Consider the following 22,670-nt stretch of genomic DNA (forward strand, 5'->3'; position numbering starts at 1 on the left):
CTGTGCTTGTACTAAACGGAGACGGAAACTGTGCAACTGGTCTGGTCCTGTTAGATTTGAATGTAAATTTGGTAGGATGACTGGGGTTTGTGATGCAAGGCAGGTACACTGTTGGTAATGACAGGAAACATGCTAGGGGGATAGTCATCGTTGCGCTCACCATCGATGGTTACCACCGATAGTGAAACTGTAATTACCACCTATTTTTAGTATTATGCTTGTACCATTACTGTCTGCAAATGGAAAGTTCTATCTTTACCAAGTCCATCTCAATGGATTAATATGACCAATTCTGTCTTTCTACAAATCCCTTATATAAGCAGTTACTTCTAAGAAAGATATGGGCCCTCATTCCGAGTCGTTCGCTCTGTATTTTTCATCGCATCGCAGTGAAATTCCGCTTAGTGCGCATGCGCAATATTCGCACTGCGACTGCGCCAAGTATCTTTGCTATGAAGAAAGTATTTTTACTCACGGCTTTTTCATCGCTCCGGCGATCGTAATGTGATTGACAGGAAATGGGTGTTACTGGGCGGAAACACGGCGTTTTATGGGCGTGTGGCTGAAAACGCTACCGTTTCCGGAAAAAACGCAGGAGTGGCCGGAGAAACGGGGGAGTGGTTGGGCGAACGCTGGGTGTGTTTGTGACGTCAAACCAGGAACGACAAGCACTGAACTGATCGCACAGGCAGAGTAAGTGTGGAGCTACTCTAAAACTGCTAAGTAGTTTGTGATCGCAATATTGCGAATACATCGGTCGCAAATTTAAGATGCTAAGATACACTCCCAGTAGGCGGCGGCTTAGCGTGTGTAACTCTGCTAAATTCGCCTTGCGACCGATCAACTCGGAATGAGGGCCATGGTTGGGATGTCCTGCACCAGGAGTGGGTCTACTATGGCATACCGGTGCTCGGGATCCAGGCGCCCAGCATACCGGCAGTTCTGGGATCCCCACCGCCGATATGCCAGCAGCGGGTCGAGCACAAAAGAGCCCCTTGTGGGCTAACTGCGCTCGCCACGCTGCGGGCTATGCGCACCACGCTATTTATTCTCCCTCCAGGGGTGTCAGTGGACACCCCAAGAGGGAAAATAGTTGTCGGTATGCCGGCGAGAGTGTGCTGAGCGCCGGGATCCCGACAGCCGGCATATCAAGTGCCACCCCCAGGAGTTGCTAGCTATGTTTAGATGCTATAATATTAAATTTTGCTTCATAATAATTCTTTTGAATTCTTGCTGTTCACTTGAGTTTTGTCTTTCCAAAACAGCAATATTAGTTTTTGGTGGCAACTGAGAAGTCATACTATAAAGCAAAATTCTTTTAAATATCTGGGGTATAGTACGTTGTTACCACTGAAGCTTTCAATAGTCCTGCAATGCACTTCTCTCTCTTAAAGGGGCTACACACAGTACGATTCTGCCTAAAGGACGATTCTGACTTTACAATTTCCCTTGAACTCCCGGAGCCCAGACCCACCGATATTGACTGTACACACGGTGTACTTAAGCTGGGCACACACTATGCAGACCCGATAAACGATCCTCAAAGTGATAATCCGACCAGTACACCGCTTACACGTTGATCTGTTTGTAGTTCAGTGTGCGTTTTCTTCAAGGGGATCAGGAGGTTGGGCTTCACAATGCTTAATCATAACATAACATCTGACCTCCCAATCCGACCGTTGCGGGAGCGTTTGAAACCATTTAGCAGCTAATGCTCGTGCAGACATACATATGGAATTAGCACAAGGTAGGGGTTTGGAGTCTGCACTGGATAGGATTGTTATGAGCAGAAAAATCAAAAAAACAATAATGGATAATTGGTGTTTACTGTAACCAACATTGAACTACTGACTTTAGACTCCCGGGTTTTGTGTAGTAGTATCTGGTTGGTGGTGCTCCCAGAAATTAGTTCAGAGTAAACTATTTTGTTGGGTTTTGCAGAGAAGCAAAGAAGACTGTTTAGTCTCTCTGGGGCACTCTTTATATAAGGTATATGTGTTCATTATATGGTAGATATCATGTTGGTAGGTAGATGAAACTATATTCGTTAAAACTTAACTTTTATTGAAAACAGATGAAATTAACAATTAAAGATGTTAATAAATGAAACACATATTAAATAAATTCACCAAATCAGTTGCTCACCTCTCTGTAATCTAATTATCTGGTGTCCAAATGGGCACTATCAACATCGAATGTGAGGCATACCCCTTTTACACTGACAATTTTATCCCGGATTTTGCACGTGAACGCGCATCATCCCGGGATTTTTGTCAGTGTAAAAGGGTACACTTACAATTTCCCGGGACGAGCATCCCGGGATTTCAACCCAGGTCTCGACCAGGGTTGAATCCGGGACCATCCCGGGAAGCTGTGTAGTGTGAACGGCTATACTGGGTCAAGGCGACCCGGCACCCGTTCTCTGCATAGGAGGAGGCGGTGCTTGCAGAAGATTATCTCCAAGCACCGCCTCCGGTAGAGTCAGCGGTGACGTCACCGACCCGGCAATATGCCGGGTCGGGCCGCTAATGTAAAAGGGTCATTCCCGGGAATGGCCCGAGCCTGCGAATGTAACTCATGAATTACACAGGTTCTGTGGCTGGCTGAACCTAAGCCTGCATTCCATCTGGTTTTAATCAGCCACAGAACCTGTGTAACTCATGAGTGTCCCAGTTTAAAGGGATCATATGATAAGCCTACCTTTAGCAAACGTACCCCCGACAGTCATAGTGGATCATCTGAGTGTCACACTATTCATTTGGCCATGCTCACAATGACCAATAACCCGGGAGAAGCTGATTGGTAGTTATGCACAATTTCTCCACCACTACATTTCTCTCTCATTTACTCTGCATCACAGTCCTTTAATTAGTTTGTTAACAACTGCAATATGATTGTGTGTCTACCCTAGTTGGGGAATTCCAGTGGATGCTTATTGACAATACAATATTAGTATCTTATAACTATAAACTGTCGTGCTCACGTTTCAGTAATATGTCCCTGCTTTATACTTTTAATTCAGTGTATGTTTGTTTTTAATTAATTGCAAGTGCCTGGCAGGCCTTTGTATTTCAGATTAATTAAACACTAACACGAAGAGAGCAGTGATATTATCATAGTAATATGCCTCGCACCTGCTTTATCCCTGCAGAGAAATAAAAAAGATGTTCGGATAGATTAGAGGTCCAAACTTCTTCAACACAACTGTCAGCATGCAAAACTATATATTGTCAGTGACCCTAAACTTCCACAACTAACATAGATCCCTTTTATTTACATGTTCTGTATAAGGTAAGAAAGCTTGCGGGGGAGGGGGGGGGGGGGGGGTTCTGTGCACCAGTTCTCATTAATGCATACTTGCCTACTCGCCAAGGATCCTACTGGAGACACCTGATTTTTTGGGTATTCCTCCGCAGCCCCAGAAGAGTAGGCACACTTTCCGCATCCCACCCAATTCCTAGTGAAGAGGGCAGAATGGAGAGATTAATGAAGGAAATCCTAGGGTCCTTGAGGAGGGGGGTGGAGTCTAATGATGCATTTCTATCTAAATGTGTCATTTTGGCCTCACCCTATGCAAATTTGAGCCAATCGTGACAATTTCCTTGCGAGGGGGCAGGGCATAATGGTGCAACTAGCCCGGCCTTGCTCCCGTTGCCGCCCACCTGCATCTCCTCTCTGGGCTTCTCCAGGAGAGGAAAAACAAAAGGTAGACACGCATGCATTCATGGCCGTCCTGCATGTCATTCAGATGTCAAGCATAGCACACTGATAGGTCAAAATGGAGGTGTTCTGACCACTTCTGGGAAAGGAGAAGACTGCCCAAGTTTCAGGGGTATGGGTCATCAGGTCGACCACACTTAGGTTGACAGTCATTAGGTCGACCACTATTGGTCGACATGGTCATTAGATCGACATGAACAAGGTCGACATGGAAAAGGGTTGACATGAGGGTTTTTTTTAACTTTTTTTGGTGTACTTTTCTACGTAAAGTGATGGGGAACCCCAATAAGTGCACCGTGTGCCCCATGCATGGTGAGCGAAGGTCTTGAGCTACGCTACAGCTGCGCTCGGCACAGGTTACCGTTCCCAATGGTAGTCCATGTGTATCGTAAAGTATGATAAAGTTTAAAAAAAATAAAAAAAATTAGAAAAACGCATGTCGACCTAAGTGTGGTCAACCTAATGACCGTATCCCGTTTCAGGGGAACCTAAATGGGCATTCCTACAATACTTGTAAATTCAGCTCTATTATTTATTTATTACCATTTTTTTATATAGCACACACATATTCCGCAGCGCTGTACAGATAATATTCACATCGCCCATTCACATCAGTCCCTGCGCCAGTGGAGCATACACTCTATATTCCCTATCACATGTACACGCACACACATTCACACTAGGGTTAATTTGGTTGGGAGCCAATTAACCTACCAGTATATTTTTGGATTGTGGGAGGAATCCAAATCCTCCTGGAATCCTCTAGGAAACCGGAGTACCCGGAGGAAACCCATGCAAGTACGGGGAGAATATACAAACTCAGCACCGTTAGGGCCATGGTGGGAATGGAACCCATGACCTCAGTGCTGTGAGGCAGCAATGCTAACCATGACACCATCCGTACTGCCCCAGTTCTATGTGAGCAATACTGATGTAACTACATTTCTTTGATCACAATAACATCGCACTATGTATATATTTTATTAATTTCATCAGGATGGCGCCCAAGATGGCTGCCTCACCTTTTGTATGCTCCTGATCATCTCCATAAAACAGCTTAAATTCACCACAACTGACCTATGAATCATCATAAATATCCATGGACTTACCTTTAACTTGTACTACTCTACGCGGACATTTCATCAAAACTAACGGATTGCATTCCTGCGCTGAGATACACACTGGATTGAATCCTGGACTGAATCCTCTGCATATCTCCACTGAGAAATCCTTCAGTTTAGCAGCTGCTGTACTCTGCATTGGACATTACCCAGATAAGGTACTGTGGATTACAACCTATCTTTGGCTACATCCAGCCCCTCACTTAGACATCATCCACCTCTGTTCTCTGAGCAACAAATAACTGACTTATTGCATTAATCTACTAATATCAGTATATTCAGGTTCTGAATTGCTGAAGGCTCACTGTTTAAAATCAGGATCCATTTCCAGGACACGTTATCACTTCTACCCCCACAAAAAAAAAAATCTACTTCAAAGGCCTCTCACACTGAGACTTTTCACACCTACACAGTAGGAATTGGCTTCTAACACCTTCCAAAAGACTGCCTATCCTAGGACAATTGACTAAATCAGCAGTTATTTTATTTATTACTTGCTTCAAACACACCCAATAGGTTATAGCAATAACTTTGTTCATATGCCATTATAATTTTGGATCACATACCGAATTGGGGGAAAACAAAACACAAAAAGGAAAAAAACACAAAAAAAAAAACACTGCTTTCTCTCCCTCTCTCATCATCATATGCAGCTCAAACTTATAGTAATCTGTCATTGATGACCAAATGTATACGTATTGCTCCAGCTTCATTCTTTCACTCCTTTCACTCCGCCCACCACGTTCTGCAGTTTCTATCACACCATCACAAGCTTCTATTCTCCAATCCCTTGGCATTTTAAAAAGAAAACACTGGCGCATTCGTGGGAAGCGAGCAGGCCGGAAATGTATTTCCCCCGGTAACCATCTAAGTCCTTTGCCCACCTGCTCACCCTCATACTCAAAGAACAATCAAATAGAAGTGATACCCAAAAGAAGGCCCTGTGTTTGGAAGGACAGAACTGTCAACTCTCACTTTGTGACCCCCATACCCAGAGCTCCTGCACTTAACATAAAGAAAACTGAACGCCCTCTGGTATGCCCAATCAGGTCAGTCCTTTGTAATGCCAGATCTATAAGAAACAAGACTGCAACAATTGCTGACCTTATTGAATCTGCAGATCTAGCCTGTATTACAGAGACCTGGCTAGATGAAAATGCAGCACCTATATTGGAGGCTGCAGTCCCAACAAACTACTCTGTCATCCACAACCCAAGACTGGACCGCAGGGGTGGCGGGGTGGCTATCTGCTTCAAAAAAGAACTTAAACTTAGGGTCCACCCTATTGAAACTACTCGCTCATTCGAGTGCATTGCTGCCCGGAGTTCGACAGGATTAGGTTTCAGAGTACTTCTCATTTACCGGCCACCTGGAGATGGAAAGATATTTCTACAAGAAATTGCAGACACTGTTGCTGGCCTGGTTCTGGAACATCAAAGATGGCTCATCCTCGGGGATTTCAATGCATGGGTGGATGATGAGCTCTCACGCCTTGGCCAAGACCTTCTGTGCACAATGAATGGTCTGGGCTTCACACAGGTCGTTCCCTCTGCCACACATAAAAGTGGTCACACTCTCGACCTTGTCTTTCAGATTGGATTAGAAGTCACTGACCTAAAAATAAACCCAGTCATCTGGTCAGACCACTACTCCCTCTGGTTCTCAGTTGCAACCCCTCAAATAAGATCTCTGCCCGTGGAGTTGACCAGGTATCGTCCAAGGAGGGGTATGACTCCCCAGGCTCTTGCAGCAAATCTGGATCTCTCTGCTATACTGGGTGCCTGTGAAGATCCCTGTTCCCTAGTCCGTTATTATAATAGGGATGTTATGGCTGCAATTGATGTTATCGCCCCTGTGCGTTTAAGACCTCGTAAACCACAACGTCAAGCTCCATGGTTCGACAACAGTGTTAGTGAGCTCAAGAAAAGGGGGCGTAGACTGGAAAGACGATGGAGGAAGACTAACCTAGTGGATGACAAAATAAAACTAATAAAGCATAACGTAGAATATCAATCGACAATCACTCGTAAGAAGGCACAGTTCCTGTCAAATGAGATCACAGCAGCAAACAATAGGCCAGCTCAGCTTTTCCGCACAGTGGAGATGCTTTGCAAGCCAGCATGCCTGCAGACTGATGAGACCCTCTCCCAGGCAAGATGCAACGAGTTTGCAAACTTCTTTGCAGATAAAATATCCACCATCCGGGCTGGAATCTCCACAGTGCCATCAAAGGAGTGCCAAACTACAAAGCCTGCCAATATAAGCTACCTGCCTTCATGGACCAGCTTTGACCCAGTGGATGTAAAGGACACTACTGAAATTGCTCGAATTTTGCGTCCCACCACCTGTGATCTGGACCCAGCCTCAACCAAGCTTCTAATAGGTTGTATGGATATAATTGGTCCTGTCTTTACAAAAATTGTTCAATGCTCTTTGCAGACAGGCATTTTTCCTGGACCCCTAAAGGAAGCAATTGTTAGACCGCTTCTTAAAAAACCTAATTTAGATCCCGACTGCATGACCAACTACAGACCGGTATCAAACCTTCCTTTCCTAGGAAAGGTTATTGAGAAAGTCGTTGCAAATCAACTGGAAACCCGCCTGACAACCCATGATATTTATGATCCATTTCAATCAGGATTCAGGAGAAGACATAGCACTGAAACAGCCCTGGTGTGTGTGTGTTAAATGATCTTCTGATGGCAAAAGACAGAGGTGACTGTTCAATATTAATCCTTCTGGATCTCTCGGCAGCATTTGATACCGTGGACCATGGGCTTCTGATTGAGCGACTGATACATTTCTGTGGTCTGGATGGCACAGTCCTAAGCTGGTTCAAATCATTTCTCACAGGCAGGTCACAGAGAGTATCATCTGGATTATACTCATCACCACCAGTGCCATTGCCATGTGGTGTCCCACAAGGTTCTATACTATCCCCCATGCTTTTTGCAGTATACATGCTCCCATTGGGCGAAATAATCAGGCGCCATGGCCTGGTCTACCACTGCTATGCAGATGATACACAACTGTACTTGTCCTTTGCTCCGGGCACTGATAACCCAATAGCAACCCTAAATGGCTGTCTAGCTGAACTACAGGAGTGGATGAGCGCCAGTTGGCTGCGACTGAACCCGGATAAAACAGAGGTCCTTTTGATACGACCGCAACATCAAAGGACAAGACTGCAGCATAGCCAACCAACTGGACTTACACTCGGGGATTCAGAATTACAGACCAGTGATCGTGTGCGGAATCTTGGCGTTGTCCTGGATGGTGGCTTGACACTTAAACATCAGATATCAGCCACAATCAAATCCTCATTCTTTCACCTGAGGAACATAGCCAGAATCAAGCACTTAATTCCCTCAGATGATATGCCAAAAGTCATACATGCATTTGTATCATCTCGTTTAGACTACTGTAATGCACTCTACCTTGGTCTCCCAGCAAAAGAATTGCAGCGCTTACAGCTGGTGCAAAACACAGCTGCCAGGCTATTAACCAACCAGCCCCGTTCTAGCCACATAACACCCATCCACTACTCCCTTCACTGGCTGCCTGTAAGATGGCGAATCATCTTCAAGATTGACTTACTTAGTTTCAAAGCATTACATGACCAAGGCCCAAGGTACCTGAAACAGCTTCTGACCCCATACTGCCCCACTCGATTACTGCGATCTGTAGATGAAGGACTTTTAGCAGTACCTAGAATCTACCGTAATTCATCTGGGGGTCGAGCTTTTAGTCATGCGGCTCCGACTCTATGGAACTCATTTCCCCGCACAGTGCGAGAGGCCCCAACTATAGAATCCTTCAAAAGTAGACTCAAGACTTTCCTGTTTACTCAAGCATTTCCATAGTGTCCCTTTTAGTATCTTCATGCTTCTGTATTTTATGAAAATGTACTTCATTATTTTCTGTACTATATTATGCTATGTATCTGTTAAGCGCCTTGAGTCCTATTGGAGAAAGAGCGCTATATAAATAAAATTATTATTATTATTATTATTAAAAATGTCAGCAATCTAGCTGCACTTTAAGCACGAATATTCACCTAGTTTGTTTTGCTATAAGGAGTAATAATGCTCTCCTTATACCAAGGTCATACTGACAGTGTGCACAGGAGCACGTGAGTTGATCAGACTGACAATGTGACGTGTTAAAAATCCTTAATCTGCATCTCCTGGATTCCAGCCCACGTTTGTTATGTGTCTGATGCCACTGATTCATGTTACTCTAAGCAGTTTGTTAGCAGCATAGTATGATAATTACCGTAATCACTGTGATTAACAGCGTGCATTTATACTAATTCAGCTGTGGGGAAATAGAGTATTGTGCTGCGATTACTAATTCTGTTACACGGAGAATAAGATGAACTTCTCATTAACCCAAATACACCCAAGTAATAGGAGGAGGAAGGAGACGCAGCTAAATCCTTATTATATTGTACTCACGTGAACGCTGGAAAAGTACACTTAGGTAAACAATTCAAGTTTATAAGTGTTTGATGTACAATGGCTGGGGCGCTGCACCAAATACAACAAAAGGTTCCCTATATTAAAAACAATAATGAGTGCAGCACACACCAGACTTGCACAGTACATGTGCTTTATAAAAATAGAAGACGTCACCTACTACACATCAATCATCCAATGTCAGATGAAAGAATAACACAAATCAAGCGGGGAAAAAAAATAATTTTATTAAATACAAAAAAAAAAAAAAAAAAGGCCCTTATTAGTAATGCCATAATGCCTGTTGTGTCGGCAAAATAGTCACCAGCAGTAGCAGCAATGGTGGCTGGGTGGTTGCCTAGCTGCCCGGCATCTCTAGTACACTGTGAGTGGTGTTACACTGCATCTGCCATGCCAATAACAGACAGAATGTAAAGAACATTGTGGTACGCTGCACCTCTAATGAACATGCTGACGTGTTCACTGTCGACATTATAACAACGGTCAACATGGTCAATTCTGACAAATTATGCTAAACCTGTTTATCCTCCTTCTTGGCTCCTCTTCTTACCCTCGTCTGTACCAACTTCTGCCCTGACCAGGCAGTCTCCCTCTATGCCTAAGCCCTCACATCTGCCCTAGGATCTGCTGCCCCAGCTGTCACTAGTATTAACCTACAACGGACCGTTCTCCAACCTTGGCACTCCACTTTGACACACTTTCCCCAAATATGTTCCCGTGCCTCTCTCGCTCACCTCTTACATTTTAAATGAATTTTCTATTTCTATATAGCTCTCTGTCGCAGATGTACTAAGCTTTGGACAGCGATAAAGTGGAGAGAGATAAACTACTGTGGAGGAGAGACACTGGAACCAAACCCTAGGGAATTAATAGTGGCTGGTGAAAGCCGCTTACAGGGACCCAGGGGTGAATGGGAAGTGAGGACGGATCTATGGGGGTCATTCCGAGTTGATCGCTTGCTAGCTGTTTTTAGCAGCCGTGCGAATGCATAGTCGCCGCCCACAGGGGAGTATATTTTAGCCTTCCAAGTGTGCGATCGCATGTGCAGCCGAGCTGTGCAAAATAATTTTGTGCAGTTTCTGAGTAGCTCTGAACTTACTCAGCCGCTGCGATCATTTCAGCCTGTCCAGTCCCGGAATTGACGTCAGACACCCGCCCTGCAAACGCTTGGACACGCCTGCGTTTTTCCAAACACTCCCAGAAAACGGTCAGTTGCCACCCACAAATGTCTTCTTCCTGTCAATCTCCTTACGATCGACTGTGTGAATGGATTCTTTGTACAATCCATCACCCAGCAACGATCCGCTTTGTAGCCGTACGACGCGCCTGCACATACGTGCATATATGTGCATACGCATACGCAGTTCTGACCTGATCGCAGCGCAGCAAAAAAACCTAGCGTGCGATCAGGTCGGAATGACCCCCCTGGTTCATAATTGGGGCCAGACCAGGTCTTATGGGCTTCTCACCACAGGAAGCTTCTTCATCAGTCAGCACCTGGCTGCTGGGTTCAAAGCAATGGGGGTCATTCCGAGTTGATCGCTCGCTGCCGTTTTTCACAGCGCATCAAACAGGTTAGTAATGCGCATGCGTATGCATCGTCGTACGGCTACAAAGCAGATCGTTGCTGGGCAATGAATTTAACGAAGAATCCATTTGCACAGCCGATCGCAAGAAGATTAACAGGAAGAGGGCGTTTATGGGTGTCAACAGACCGTTTTCAGGGAGTGTTTTGAAAAACGCAGGCGTGTCCAGGCGTTTGCAGGGTGGGTGTCTGACGTAAATTCCGGGATCAAAAAGACTGAAGTGATCACAAGGGCTGAGTAAATCCAGAGCTACTCAGCAACTGCAAAAACTTTTTTGTCCCGCTTGGCTGCACACGCATTTGCATACTTGCAAAGCGAAAACATACTCCCCCGTGGGCAGTGACTATGCATTTGCACGGCTGCTGAAAGCAGCTAGCGATCGATCAACTCGGAATGACCCCCAGAGTTTCTCCATAAGTCAGGGCTCCTGATGGCAGTTACTGCCCAGGCGATAGGCTTGCTAGGGACAGTGGGATCCAGAAGACTGGGACACTAGGGTCAGAACGCCGGGACCTGAAGGGTTCCTTATTAAGGGAAAGGGAGCGAGGCAGGTCCTAACCTCCCTGGTTCTTTATGCTAAAGACAGTGATCTATGATTTATGTGTAACCTTGTTAATTGGGCAACCTGAATAAAAGGTATTGTTGTTTTTGTACAAGCCTGGTGGAATTTTTCTGGCAGAGTGCATTCTATCTACACCCCCCTGTCACACTACCAATTAGCACCTGCCATATTTCAAACACAGCCTGTGAAATATTAGTCAGGAGCTGATTGGTTGGTAGTTTGTCTCTTTACTTTATCACTCTCCAAGGTTTTAGTACATCTCCCCAAGATTCTTTCTAGATTCTAAACTAAACCCCCCTCCAGTTAGCAAGTGGCTCACATTATGGCCAAAGCAGCAAAATTATATAATATGATTACTAGAGCTGCCACCACAACATGGACACATGCCCGGTATAGCAGCTTCTTCTACCAAGTTTGCTGTGTGTAGAGATATGAGTGTTCAATCAGTGCACTGGACCAATGAGTAGCTAACAGGAAGAAGAGAGAGGCACCATACCATGAGGTGGAAGAATGTCTGCTTAGAAAGTGTAGTTCTGTCTCCTACTGGTTATATTACATGTTTGATACAGCCTATACCAGGGGTTCCCAACCATGATTCTCATGGCACACTAACAAGCCAGGTTTTAAGGATAGCACAGGTAACTTAATTAGTATCTTAGTTATTTTGATATAACTTTCTGTGTTCAAACATCGACATCACTATTAGTGCGCCTTAAGGATCGAGGTTGGGAAACACTGGTCAATACAATCTACTGTACTCCATCTATTGTGTTAATTATTAATACTGTTTTCCATACACTATGTAGTATATGAAAAGACCATATACATGTACATATACATACATATGTATTAGATTCTTTTACCGCTCCTCCCGACTCCCACGCTTACTCCAGTGTTCCGCAGAGCAGAAGATTGTTGGGCAGTACGGATGGTGTAATGGTTAGCATTACTGCCCCACAGCACTGAGATCATGGGTTCGATTCCCACCATGGCTCTAACTGTGTGGAGTTTGTATATTCTTCCTGTACTTGTGTGGGTTTCCTCTCACAATCGAAAAATATACTAGTAGGTTAAATGGCTCCCAACAAAATTAGCCATAGCGTGAATGTGTGTGTGTGTGTGTGTGTGTGTGTGTGTGTGTGTGTGTGTGTGTGTGTGTGTGTGTGTACATGTGGTATGGAATATAGATTGTAAGCTCCACTGGGGCAGGGACTGATGTGAATGGCCAAAATATTCTCTGTAAAGCGCTGCGGAATATAAAATAGGATTTTAATTACCTACCAGTAAATCCTTTTCTCGTAGTCCGTAGAGGATGCTGGGGTCCACATTAGTACCACAGGGTATAGACGGGTCCACTAGGAGCCATTGGCACTTTAAGAGTTTGAGAGTGTGGGCTGGCTCCTCCCTCTATGCCCCTCCTACCAGACTCAGTATAGGAACTGTCCCCGAGGAGACAGACAACTTCGAGAGAAGGATTTTACACAGATAGTGGCAAGATTCACACCAGCCCACACATACAAAGCAAACCAAACTAACCAGCTTGAAAACACAGCAACTGCTGAACAAGGTCACTTAAACAAGTAACAAAACAGTACTTAACCAAAAACTAAGCAGTACTGAACTAAGCAACCACTGCAGGATCACGAAGTGCTGGGCGGGCGCCCAGCATCCTCTACGGACTACGAGAAAAGGATTTACTGGTAGGTAATTAAAATCCTATTTTTTCTTACGTCCTAGAGGATGCTGGGTCCACATTAGTACCATGAGGATGTACCAAAGCTCCCAGAACGGGAGGAAGAGCGCGGAGGCTCCTGCAGAACTGATTGACCAAACTTCAGGTCCTCAGAGGCCAAGGTATCAAACTTGTAAAACTTAGCAAACGCGTTCGACCCAGACCAAGTAGCCGCTCAGCAAAGCTGTAAAGCCGAGACACCCCGGGCAGCCGCCCAGGAAGAACCCACCTTACGAGTAGAGTGGGCCTTAACAGATGTAGGACACGGCAATCCTGCCGTAGAATACGCATGTTGGACAGTGAACCTGATCCAGCGAGAGATAGTCTGCTTAGAACCAGGACACCCAAGTTTCTTGGGATCATACAGGACAAACAAAGAGTCCGATTTTCTGTGACAAGCAGTCCTCTTCACGTAGATTTTCAGAGCCCTCACAATATCCAAGGACTTTGATGAAATTGAGGAGTCAGTAGCGACTGGCACCACAATTGGTTGGTTGATATGAAATGCCGACACAACCTTTGGAAGGAACTGCTGACGTGTCCGGAGCTCAGCTCTATCTTCATGGAAGATCAAGTAGGGGCTCTTACAAGACAAAGCCCCCAACTCCGACACACGTCTAGCAGAAGCTAAGGCCAACAGAGTGACAGCCCTCCGGTAGAGTTTCGAACCAATCCGATTGGAGGAACTGTAACACCATGTTAAGATCCCAGGGCGCTGTAGGTGGCACAAAGGGAGGCTGGATGTGCAGAACCCCTTTCAAAAAAGTCTGAACCTCAGGGAGGGCGGCCAACTGTTTCTGGAAGAAAATGGATAGGGCCGAAATATGGACCTTTACGGATCCCAACCGCAGGCCCATATCCACACCTGCTTGCAGGAAGAGGAGAAAACGTCCCAGTTGAAACTCCACCGTAGGAAACTTCTTGGACTCACACCAAGATACATACTTTTTCCAAATGCGATGGTAATGTTTAGACGTTACTCCTTTCCTAGCCTGTATCAGGGTAGGAATAACCTTGTTCGGAATGCCCTTCCGAGCTAAGATCTGGTGTTCAACCTCCATGCCGTCAAACGTAGCCGCGGTAAGTCTTGATAAGCGAATGGTCCCTGCTGCAACAGGTCCTCCCAAAGAGGAAGAGGCCTCGGCTCTTCCAGCAGTAGATCCAGAAGGTCCGCTTACCAAGCCCTCCTTGGCCAGTCCAGAGCAATGAGGATTGCATGAACTCTTGTTCTCCTTATGAGTTTTAGAACTCTTGGAATGAGTGGAAGTGGAGGAAATACGTACACCGTCTGGGACACCCACGGAGTTACCAGGGCGTCCACCGCCACTGTCTGCGGGTCTCTTGACCTGGAGCAATACCGTCAAAGTTTTTTGTTGAGGCGGGAGTCCATCATGTCTATTTGAGGAACCCCCCAAAGATTTGTCACCTCCGTGAACACTTCTGGATAGAGGCCCCACTCTCCTGGATGGAGATCGTGTCTGCTGAGGAAGTCCGCTTCCCAGTTGTCCACTCCCGGAATGAAGATTGCTGACAGCGCCACCACGTGCTTTTCCGCCCAGAGGATGATTTTTGTTACCTCTGACATTGCAGCTCTGCTCTTCATTCTGCCTTGTCGGTTTATGTAGGCCACTGTCGTTACATTATCCGACTGAACTTGAATGGCCTGATCTTTCAGAAGATGTGCCGCTTTCAGAAGACCGTTGTACACGGCTCTTAGTTCCAGAATGTTTATTGGAAGACTGGATTCCAGGCTTGACCACCTTCCTTGGAAGGTTTCCCCTTGAGTGACTGCGCCCCAGCCCCGGAGACTTGCATCCGTGGTTAGAAAGATCCAGTCCTGGATCCCGGACCTGCGGCCCTCCAGAAGGTGAGGCATTTGTAGCCACCAGAGGAATGAAATCCTTGCTTTCGGCGACAGACGTATCCTCAGGTGCATATGTAGATGAGAACCCGACCAATTGTCTAGGAGATCCAATTGGAAGGATTGAGCATGAAACCTTCCGAACTGCAGAGCCTCGTAAGAGGCAACCATCTTCCTCAGAAGACAAATGCACTGATGAATCGATATCCAGGTCGGCTTCAGGACATCCCGGACCATTGATTGTAGAATCACCCTCTGCACTTCCGTGTCGAGGATCATCCCTAGGAAAGACAATCTCCTTGTCGGCACCAAATGTGACTTTGGAAGGTTCAGGATCCAGCCATGGACCCTGATCAGATGAGTCGTGAGAGCAGTGGACTGCAACAGCTTCTCCCTGGATGACGCCTTTATCAGCAGATCGTCCAGGTATGGAATTATGTTCACTCCCTGTCTGCAGAGGAGAGCCATCATCTCTGCCATCACCTTGGTGAACACCCTCGGTGCCGTGGAGAGACCGAATGGCAGCGCCTGAAACTGATAGTGACTGTCTAACAGTGCAAATCTGAGATAAGCCTGGTGCGGAGGCCAAATCGGAATGTGGAGATACACATCCTTGATATCTAGGGATACCAGAAACTCCCCCTCCAACAGACCTGAGATAACCACTCTCAGAGACTCCATTTTGAATTTGAACTCCCTTAGATAAGGGTTTAACGATTTCAAGTTCAAAATTGGTCTGACCGAACCATCCGGTTTCGGTACCACAAAAAGGTTTGAATAGTAACCCACGTTGTGCATATGAGGTGAAACTGGGACAATGACCTCTGACTTTTCCAATTTCTGGATAGCTTCTAGTAGGACAGTTCTGTCTGTCAGTAAAGCTGGCAAGCCTGATTTGAAGAATCGTGAGGTGGGGTTTCTTGAAACTCCAGTCTGTACCCCTGGGACACAATATCCTGTACCCAGGGATCCAGGCCGGACGACACCCAGATGTGGCTGAAACGTCTGAGTCTTGCACCCACCAGCCCGTCCTCCAGGCTGCGTTGTCCACCGTCATGCTGAGGATTTTGAGGTACCAGAAGCAGGCTTCTGGTCCTGGGAGCCTGCAGGTGCAGGCATTTTGGATTTTGCCTGCCCACCTCTAAAGAAGGTGGTAGGAGGCTTGGACTTTTTTGTCTTAGCGGTCCGAAAGGTTTCTTCGTAGTAGGCGTAGCTGAGGGAAGAAATGGTGACTTACCCGTGGTTGCCGTGGAAATCCACGCATCCAACGTTTCCCCAAATAGAGCCTGACCTGTGTAGGTTCTCCACACTTCTCCTGGATTCCGCATCTGCAGACCATTGGCGTAGCCAGAGTCCCCTACGAACTGAGACAGACATGGAAGATATCCTTGCAGTCAGCGTACCCAGGACCTTCATGGATTCCACCATGAATCCCGCAGAATCCTATATGTTACGTAAAAATAATTAAATGTCACTTCTATCCATTGAATCCAAATCCTCTAGTAATGTGCCTGACCACTTTACTATAGCTTTAGAGATCCATGTGCAGGCAATAGTAGGCCTCAGCGCCACCCCTGAAGCAGTGTATATGGATTTGAGCGTAGTGTCAATCTTGCGATCAGCCGGTTCTTTTAACGCGGTAGATCCAGGGACAGGTAAAACCACCTTTTTAGACAGTCTGGAGACAGATGCATCAACTATGGGTGGGTTTTCCCATTTTTTCCTATCTTCCTCAGGGAAGGGAAAGGCAACCAGAATCCTTTTTGGAATCTGGAATTTTTTCTCCGGGTTTTCCCAGGATTTTTCAAATAAAGCGTTTAATTCTTTAGATGCAGGGAGGATTAGCGAGGCTCTCTTATTGTCTGTGAAGTAAGCCTGCTCAACCTGCTCAGGTGTGGAGTCAGTAATATTTAACACATCTCTAATGGCCTCAATCATTTGCTGCACCCCTTTTGTAAGGAATGCCGCCCCCCTCAGCACATCCCTATCACCGTCTGCCGCGTCAGAGTCGGTATCCGTGTCATCTTGCGTGATCTGGGAAAGTGCACGTTTCTGTGGGTATATGCTAAGGGATTTTGAAGGAATAGGAACAGAACCTGACCAAACTGCCATAGACTTCTTTAAAACCTGAGTTTCAGTCTCAGCATGAGCTACCCTAGTAGAGATCTGAGAGATCATACCCTTAATAGAGGTTAACCACTCAAGCTCATTAATGGGGATCTGAGACAAGACATAACATTTCTGTGCACATGGAATGGTTTCCTCCTGACAGGAAATGTCCTCTGCAGCATAAGACACAGAGGGGGTCATTCCGAGTTGATCGCTAGCTGCCAGGCTAAAAATCGCCATTTCTGCGCATGTGTATGCACCGCAATGCGCAGGCGCATTGTACAGGTACAGTGAGCATCGTGGGTTTGCACAGAATCTAACCAAGATTCCAGTCGCACGGCTGAACGCAGGAAGATTGACATGAAGTGGGCGTTTCTGGGTGGCAACTGACCGTTTTCAGGGAGTGCTTAGAAAAACGCAGGCGTGCCAGGAAAAACGCAGGCGTGGCTGGGCGAACGCTGGGTGGGTATGTGACGTCAAAAGCCTTCCCTCCGTCGTTAGAATCAACGCACACGAAGAGTTACTACAGGGCTGGTCTTGTTTTGCACAAAAAGATTTTGCAGGCGTTCTGCTGCACAAGCGTTCGCACTTCTGCAAAGCGAAAATACACTCCCCAGTGGGCGGCGACAATGCGTTTGCACGGCTGCTAAAACTGCTAGCGAGCGAACTGGGAATGACCCCCAGAGTCCCCAGACATGGCTATGTGAGACAACAAACACCCACACACATACAGAGAAATGTCAGACACAGTTTTCCCCCAAGTATGCCATAGAGAGACACAGAGATTGGAGCCAACCCACACACAGCGCTTCCCTAGGTAGATATAATACCACTACCTAGCGCTTACTGTGTACCTTAATAGACTACACAGTATTTACACAGCCAGCCCCCCCCCCCCACCCCACCCCTTCTACAACCCCCTGGTATAGCACAGGATAGCTGGAGTTGCTTGGAAGGACAGTTCTCCCTGTCAGCGTCTCTGTACAGGATCTGCAGGCAGGAAAATGGCGCTGAGCGCTGCTGGTTCCGCTCTGAGGAGAAGCTCCGCCCCCTGAACATGGCGCTGCTTCCCGCTCTTCAGTTCTTTATACTGGCCTGAGGATTATTGCTGACAGTGTAACCGAGGTCCCTGACAGGCTTGTGACCAGTGTAGGGTATAGGCGCCGGCTCAGGGCATACTTCTGTACAGTACGTGTAGCAATGAGCCAATTAAAAGTGTTGCGGGCATGCCCTGGTGGGGGCACATGGCCATATTCCCCAGGAGTTTATCTAGTGATACTGAAACCCTAAACCACCCCAAATTCTGCTCCCCAAACACATCCCTGCGTTGGCACACGTGCAAGTGGTGCGCATCCCGCTCAGTGCAAGCTCTTGTCTGAAGACCACAGCTCACAAGTTTCCCATGGGCACAGGGCAGCCGCCTGGGTCACCCATACCTGGTCCGGCCCTGCTGTTTCAATGCAAAAACATCATCTACACATGCTGGTTTCAAATTCTATTATTTCATAAACCTCCCCCATCCACAAATAAAACTGTTCTGTCTAGTTGTCAAAGATCCAAACACCAGGCACTCAAACTGCAGGTATTTATCTACAGTATAATGCCCCTGGGGTTCTTCAGCAGAAATACAGGTTCCAATCCAGGACAATATTATATAGCAATACAGGAAATAGTAACTTAGCGGATGAGTCACAAATGTATGAATGACATTATAAAAAAACCTTACTACCACCTAAGCCAATATGGTTGATAATGATGATTATGACACAGAAGAGGGGGAGATGTATCAAGTCTTGGAGAGAGATAAAGTGGGGGTTCTTATTCTTACACAGACTAAGTACAGGGCCTAATTCAGACCTGATCTCAGCTGCAAATTTGTTAGCTAATGGGCAAAACCATAGGGGGTCATTCCGAACTGATCGCACACTGCATTTGTTTGCAGCGGTGCGATCGGGTCAGTACTGCGCCGGCGCAGCAGAGCGCCGGCGCATGCCAGATGGCCGAAGGCCGTCGTTGCCTAGCGATCGCCTCTGCCTGATTGACAGGCAGAGGCGAACACTGGGCGGGAAGGGACTGGACGACGCGGTCCGGCAAACGCAGGCGTGGCCGGACCGTTGGGGGGCGAGCCGCGGCGGCTGCATGATGCCACACGCAGTCGCTGCGACCCAGGCAGCGAAGAGGTTCTCCCAGCCAGCTGCAGGATCTGCGCTGGCCGGGAGGTACTCCTGAAATGCAAAAGCATCGCCGCTGTGCAATACTTTTGCACTTCTGCCGGAAGGGGGGCTGGTACTGACATGCTGGGCGGACTAGCCCTGAGATGGGCGTCCCCCGCATGTCTGCGTACCTGATCGTAAACGACCCCCCATGTGCACTGCAGGGGGGGGGGGGGGCAGATATAACATGTGCAGAGAGAGTTAGATTTGGATGGGGTGTGTTCAAACTGAAATCTAAACTGCAGTGTAAAAATAAAGCAGCCAGTATTTGCCCTGCACAGAAACAATATAACCCACCCAAATCTAACTCTCTCTGCACATGTTATATGGCCCCCCTGCTGCGATCAGGTCTGAATTAAGCCCACAGACTAGAAGTTATGTGCATTTGCGCCCATTAGGAGGCATATATTTTGTACCTGCTGAAGGGTTAATGTAAATACACCCTAATGACGATGATGACATACAGTAAACCGGGCGCATGGGCTGCCAGTGCTGATATGGGCACATCACGAGATGTGGACAGCACTGCTTATACATGGAAACACCTTCTTTTTGCAACCATTGTTTTTCACTTTTTTTTTTTATAAATTGCGCCCATTTTGCTATCAACTCTGCATTCCCCCCCACACACCCCACATGTTTATATTTTATTCTTTCTATAATACTAAGGGGCATATTTATCCGATATTGGATTGTAGATGCTTATTATATCAATAAGAAATGAAGGGTAGCTAGGATGTAATAAAAAACACACACGCAGGAACAAGGACTCCAGTGGGAATCAGTCCCTGCAATGTGTTAAATAAAAGTAAAGTGATCACCAATGAGATCACTTTAATTTCTGGTTCGCGGGAAGGCAGCGCTTCTCTCCGTCATTCAGACCACACATGTGTATGCGCCCATTGCCGGGGAGAGATCCTACAGATCCCTCTCATTGGAAATATGGCGGTCTGTAGCCCATAGGCTACAACGGGTAATGCCATCTGTAATAATAGGTATAACACCACAATTCTTGGGTTTGGCCTCTAAAGCAGGCATACTCTCCACGCATTCCACTCTGCTACACTCTGTATCTTTCCTCCGGTCATTAAGTCATACAGTGATAAGGTGCGGGTGGCTGGTGCTACTTCCCTGCACTTTCACTATGACTACTGTATGTCCTTGATCAAAACCAACAATGTGATTCCCAGCCCTGACCTCCTTGAACAGACTGAAGGAATGTTCAATTTGTACAGCCACAAAGAGACCTGTAATTCTGCAGAACAGCTGAGAGGACAGCGGTAACACCTCTATGACTGACTAGCGGTCCCAGAAGCAGTGGGCATCAGTCATCCCAAGACAATTACAAGTAGCAGTAATAAAAGCGCCCGGCAATCTGGTTGGCATAGACTTGGCATAAACTTTGCTTGATCAACACACTTGGTGCATGTCATTGTTCTACAGCGCAGGAACTAGGGCTCTCAGTTCCACCTAAACAGTTCAGTAGTGAAAAGAGAAGTTGCACGAAGAGGAATTTCCAAGCTTGACTAATAGTTCTGGTTCTATTCAATGATTGTACAAGTGACCCCCAACACTCTTACCGTGGTTAAACACAGCACTGTATAAAGTCCACAGGTAAGACAGGAAGGACTGTAGCTGTACACTACATATGATTAACACGGTACTGATCAGCCACTAGTAAAATGAAACAATTATACGTTTCCCTTGTCAGGGAACTGTGACTATTTTACTTTGCATTCTAATTTATGACAGTCTGGAAAGTGTCAGGCCATACAGATGAAGAACAATTAGGGAGGGATTCAATTACCGGCAAATGCTTACCCTCTTAGAGTGAGTTGTAAATGGTTAATTTAAATATACTATTTGGTTATTCTTCAATACTCAGATGTACCTCACTGCTACATTAAAACAGCATAGGACACTGGCAAATAGTTGTTGTGGGACTATAAGTCCCAGCATGCCATTGCTGAGACTTCTAGTTCCACAGCATGTGGGGAGACACAGCTTACCTAAAAGCTACGGAATATAAGACAGCTACGAATAAGAGCCAGGGCACGACTGGCATATCACAGTGCCATTCTGGAAAGTTTAGAAAAAGTTTTACAAAAACAACAGACCAAGTTGCGACCCACCCCTTGCCCATCATCTCACCTGGTTCACCTCTTCCAGCCGCATCTCCTGCTGAGCCTTCAGGATGCCAAAAGCTTTCCCACCTAGGTAATTATTAATAAAACATCAATTAGGAAATGTTATACCTTGGTGTAAATAATAAATTACTTTTCGTTCTAGGCAAAGGATTTAATTCAGCGTAAGAGAGGACTGAGCATGTCATAACTGTTCTAAATAGACCTGACAGGCTGCGATCTGTCTGCAGTGTAGTTCGGGCTGCCTGAAACCCGTCTGATGTCTGCACTGACAAGTTAGGAGGCAATCGGACAGCCTAGAAAGTTGGATTTACCTTGAATTCTGTTGTTGGATGTCATGGTGAGATCTGTGTCTGAGACGGTCCTGCAAGAGATTAGCTGCTGAGCCCGTAGATACAGATGCTTGCTTCAATCTCCTTGCTCTTCTTGAGCAGATGGCTATGGGAAGCTGCTCACATTGGTTGTTTTAAGCAGCCCAGAGAAGTAAGCTCAACCCTTCTGCAATCTTAATCATACTGTAGCTTTGTTTCCTTGGCATTAACACAGCTCCCTCTGCTGGCCAAAGTGAGAATGCAGTTGACTGTGCCAACATGCCTTTTATTGACTGGCCAAATGTAATTTCTAATTTATAAACAGTTAAAGCCATAACAACTCCACACCGGTCCTGGACATGCTTGGAATCAGGCCCATGACCGCAGTGCTGTGAGGCAGCAGTGTTAGCCATTGTGCCACAGTACTGCCTAAGTAGAGTAACTTGTAACTTTTCATAGTCAACAACATAAAAAGGGGAGACTGCAGAACTTTTGCTCCAGCGTTTTTGTTCAGTATATGTTTCATTATAAATTTTCAAATAATATAAAAGGAAAAAAAAAACTATTGCAAAACAAAAGGAAATGTTTTTGGTAACAATAACATACATGCATCAAAGTCTAGAACGGCATTCCACAATAATCAAACCAACATAAGCAGGATTTCAGCAAAATCAACTTTCGAAGAGCAAACACCCAGATCTGTGGATGCAAGTATGAAACTGAGACTAAATAAAAAAATGCTATTTATTATTGAGAATACTTAATAATAAGAATTTACTTACCGATAATTCTATTTCTCGTAGTCCGTAGTGGATGCTGGGGACTCCGTAAGG

At 46.1% G+C, this 22,670-nt stretch overlaps 1 protein-coding gene across 1 annotated transcript in view; it reads right to left on the reverse strand.

Moving 5' to 3' along the window:
• The window catches only part of AIF1L (allograft inflammatory factor 1 like), a 116,558-nt gene extending 94,569 nt beyond the window's left edge, over positions 1-21,989 (reverse strand). The window contains exons 1-2 of the mRNA XM_063936702.1: positions 21,841-21,989; positions 21,534-21,595 (exon numbers count right to left, since the gene is read on the reverse strand). Coding sequence (XP_063792772.1) covers positions 21,534-21,595; positions 21,841-21,865 — 87 coding nt within the window. The 5' untranslated portion in view covers positions 21,866-21,989. The remainder of the gene's footprint in view (positions 1-21,533; positions 21,596-21,840) is intronic.
• Positions 21,990-22,670: the final 681 nt, after the last annotated feature.

Source organism: Pseudophryne corroboree, chromosome 8, assembly GCF_028390025.1.
Source record: "Pseudophryne corroboree isolate aPseCor3 chromosome 8, aPseCor3.hap2, whole genome shotgun sequence".
In the NCBI taxonomy this organism is placed as follows: Eukaryota; Metazoa; Chordata; class Amphibia; order Anura; family Myobatrachidae; genus Pseudophryne; species Pseudophryne corroboree.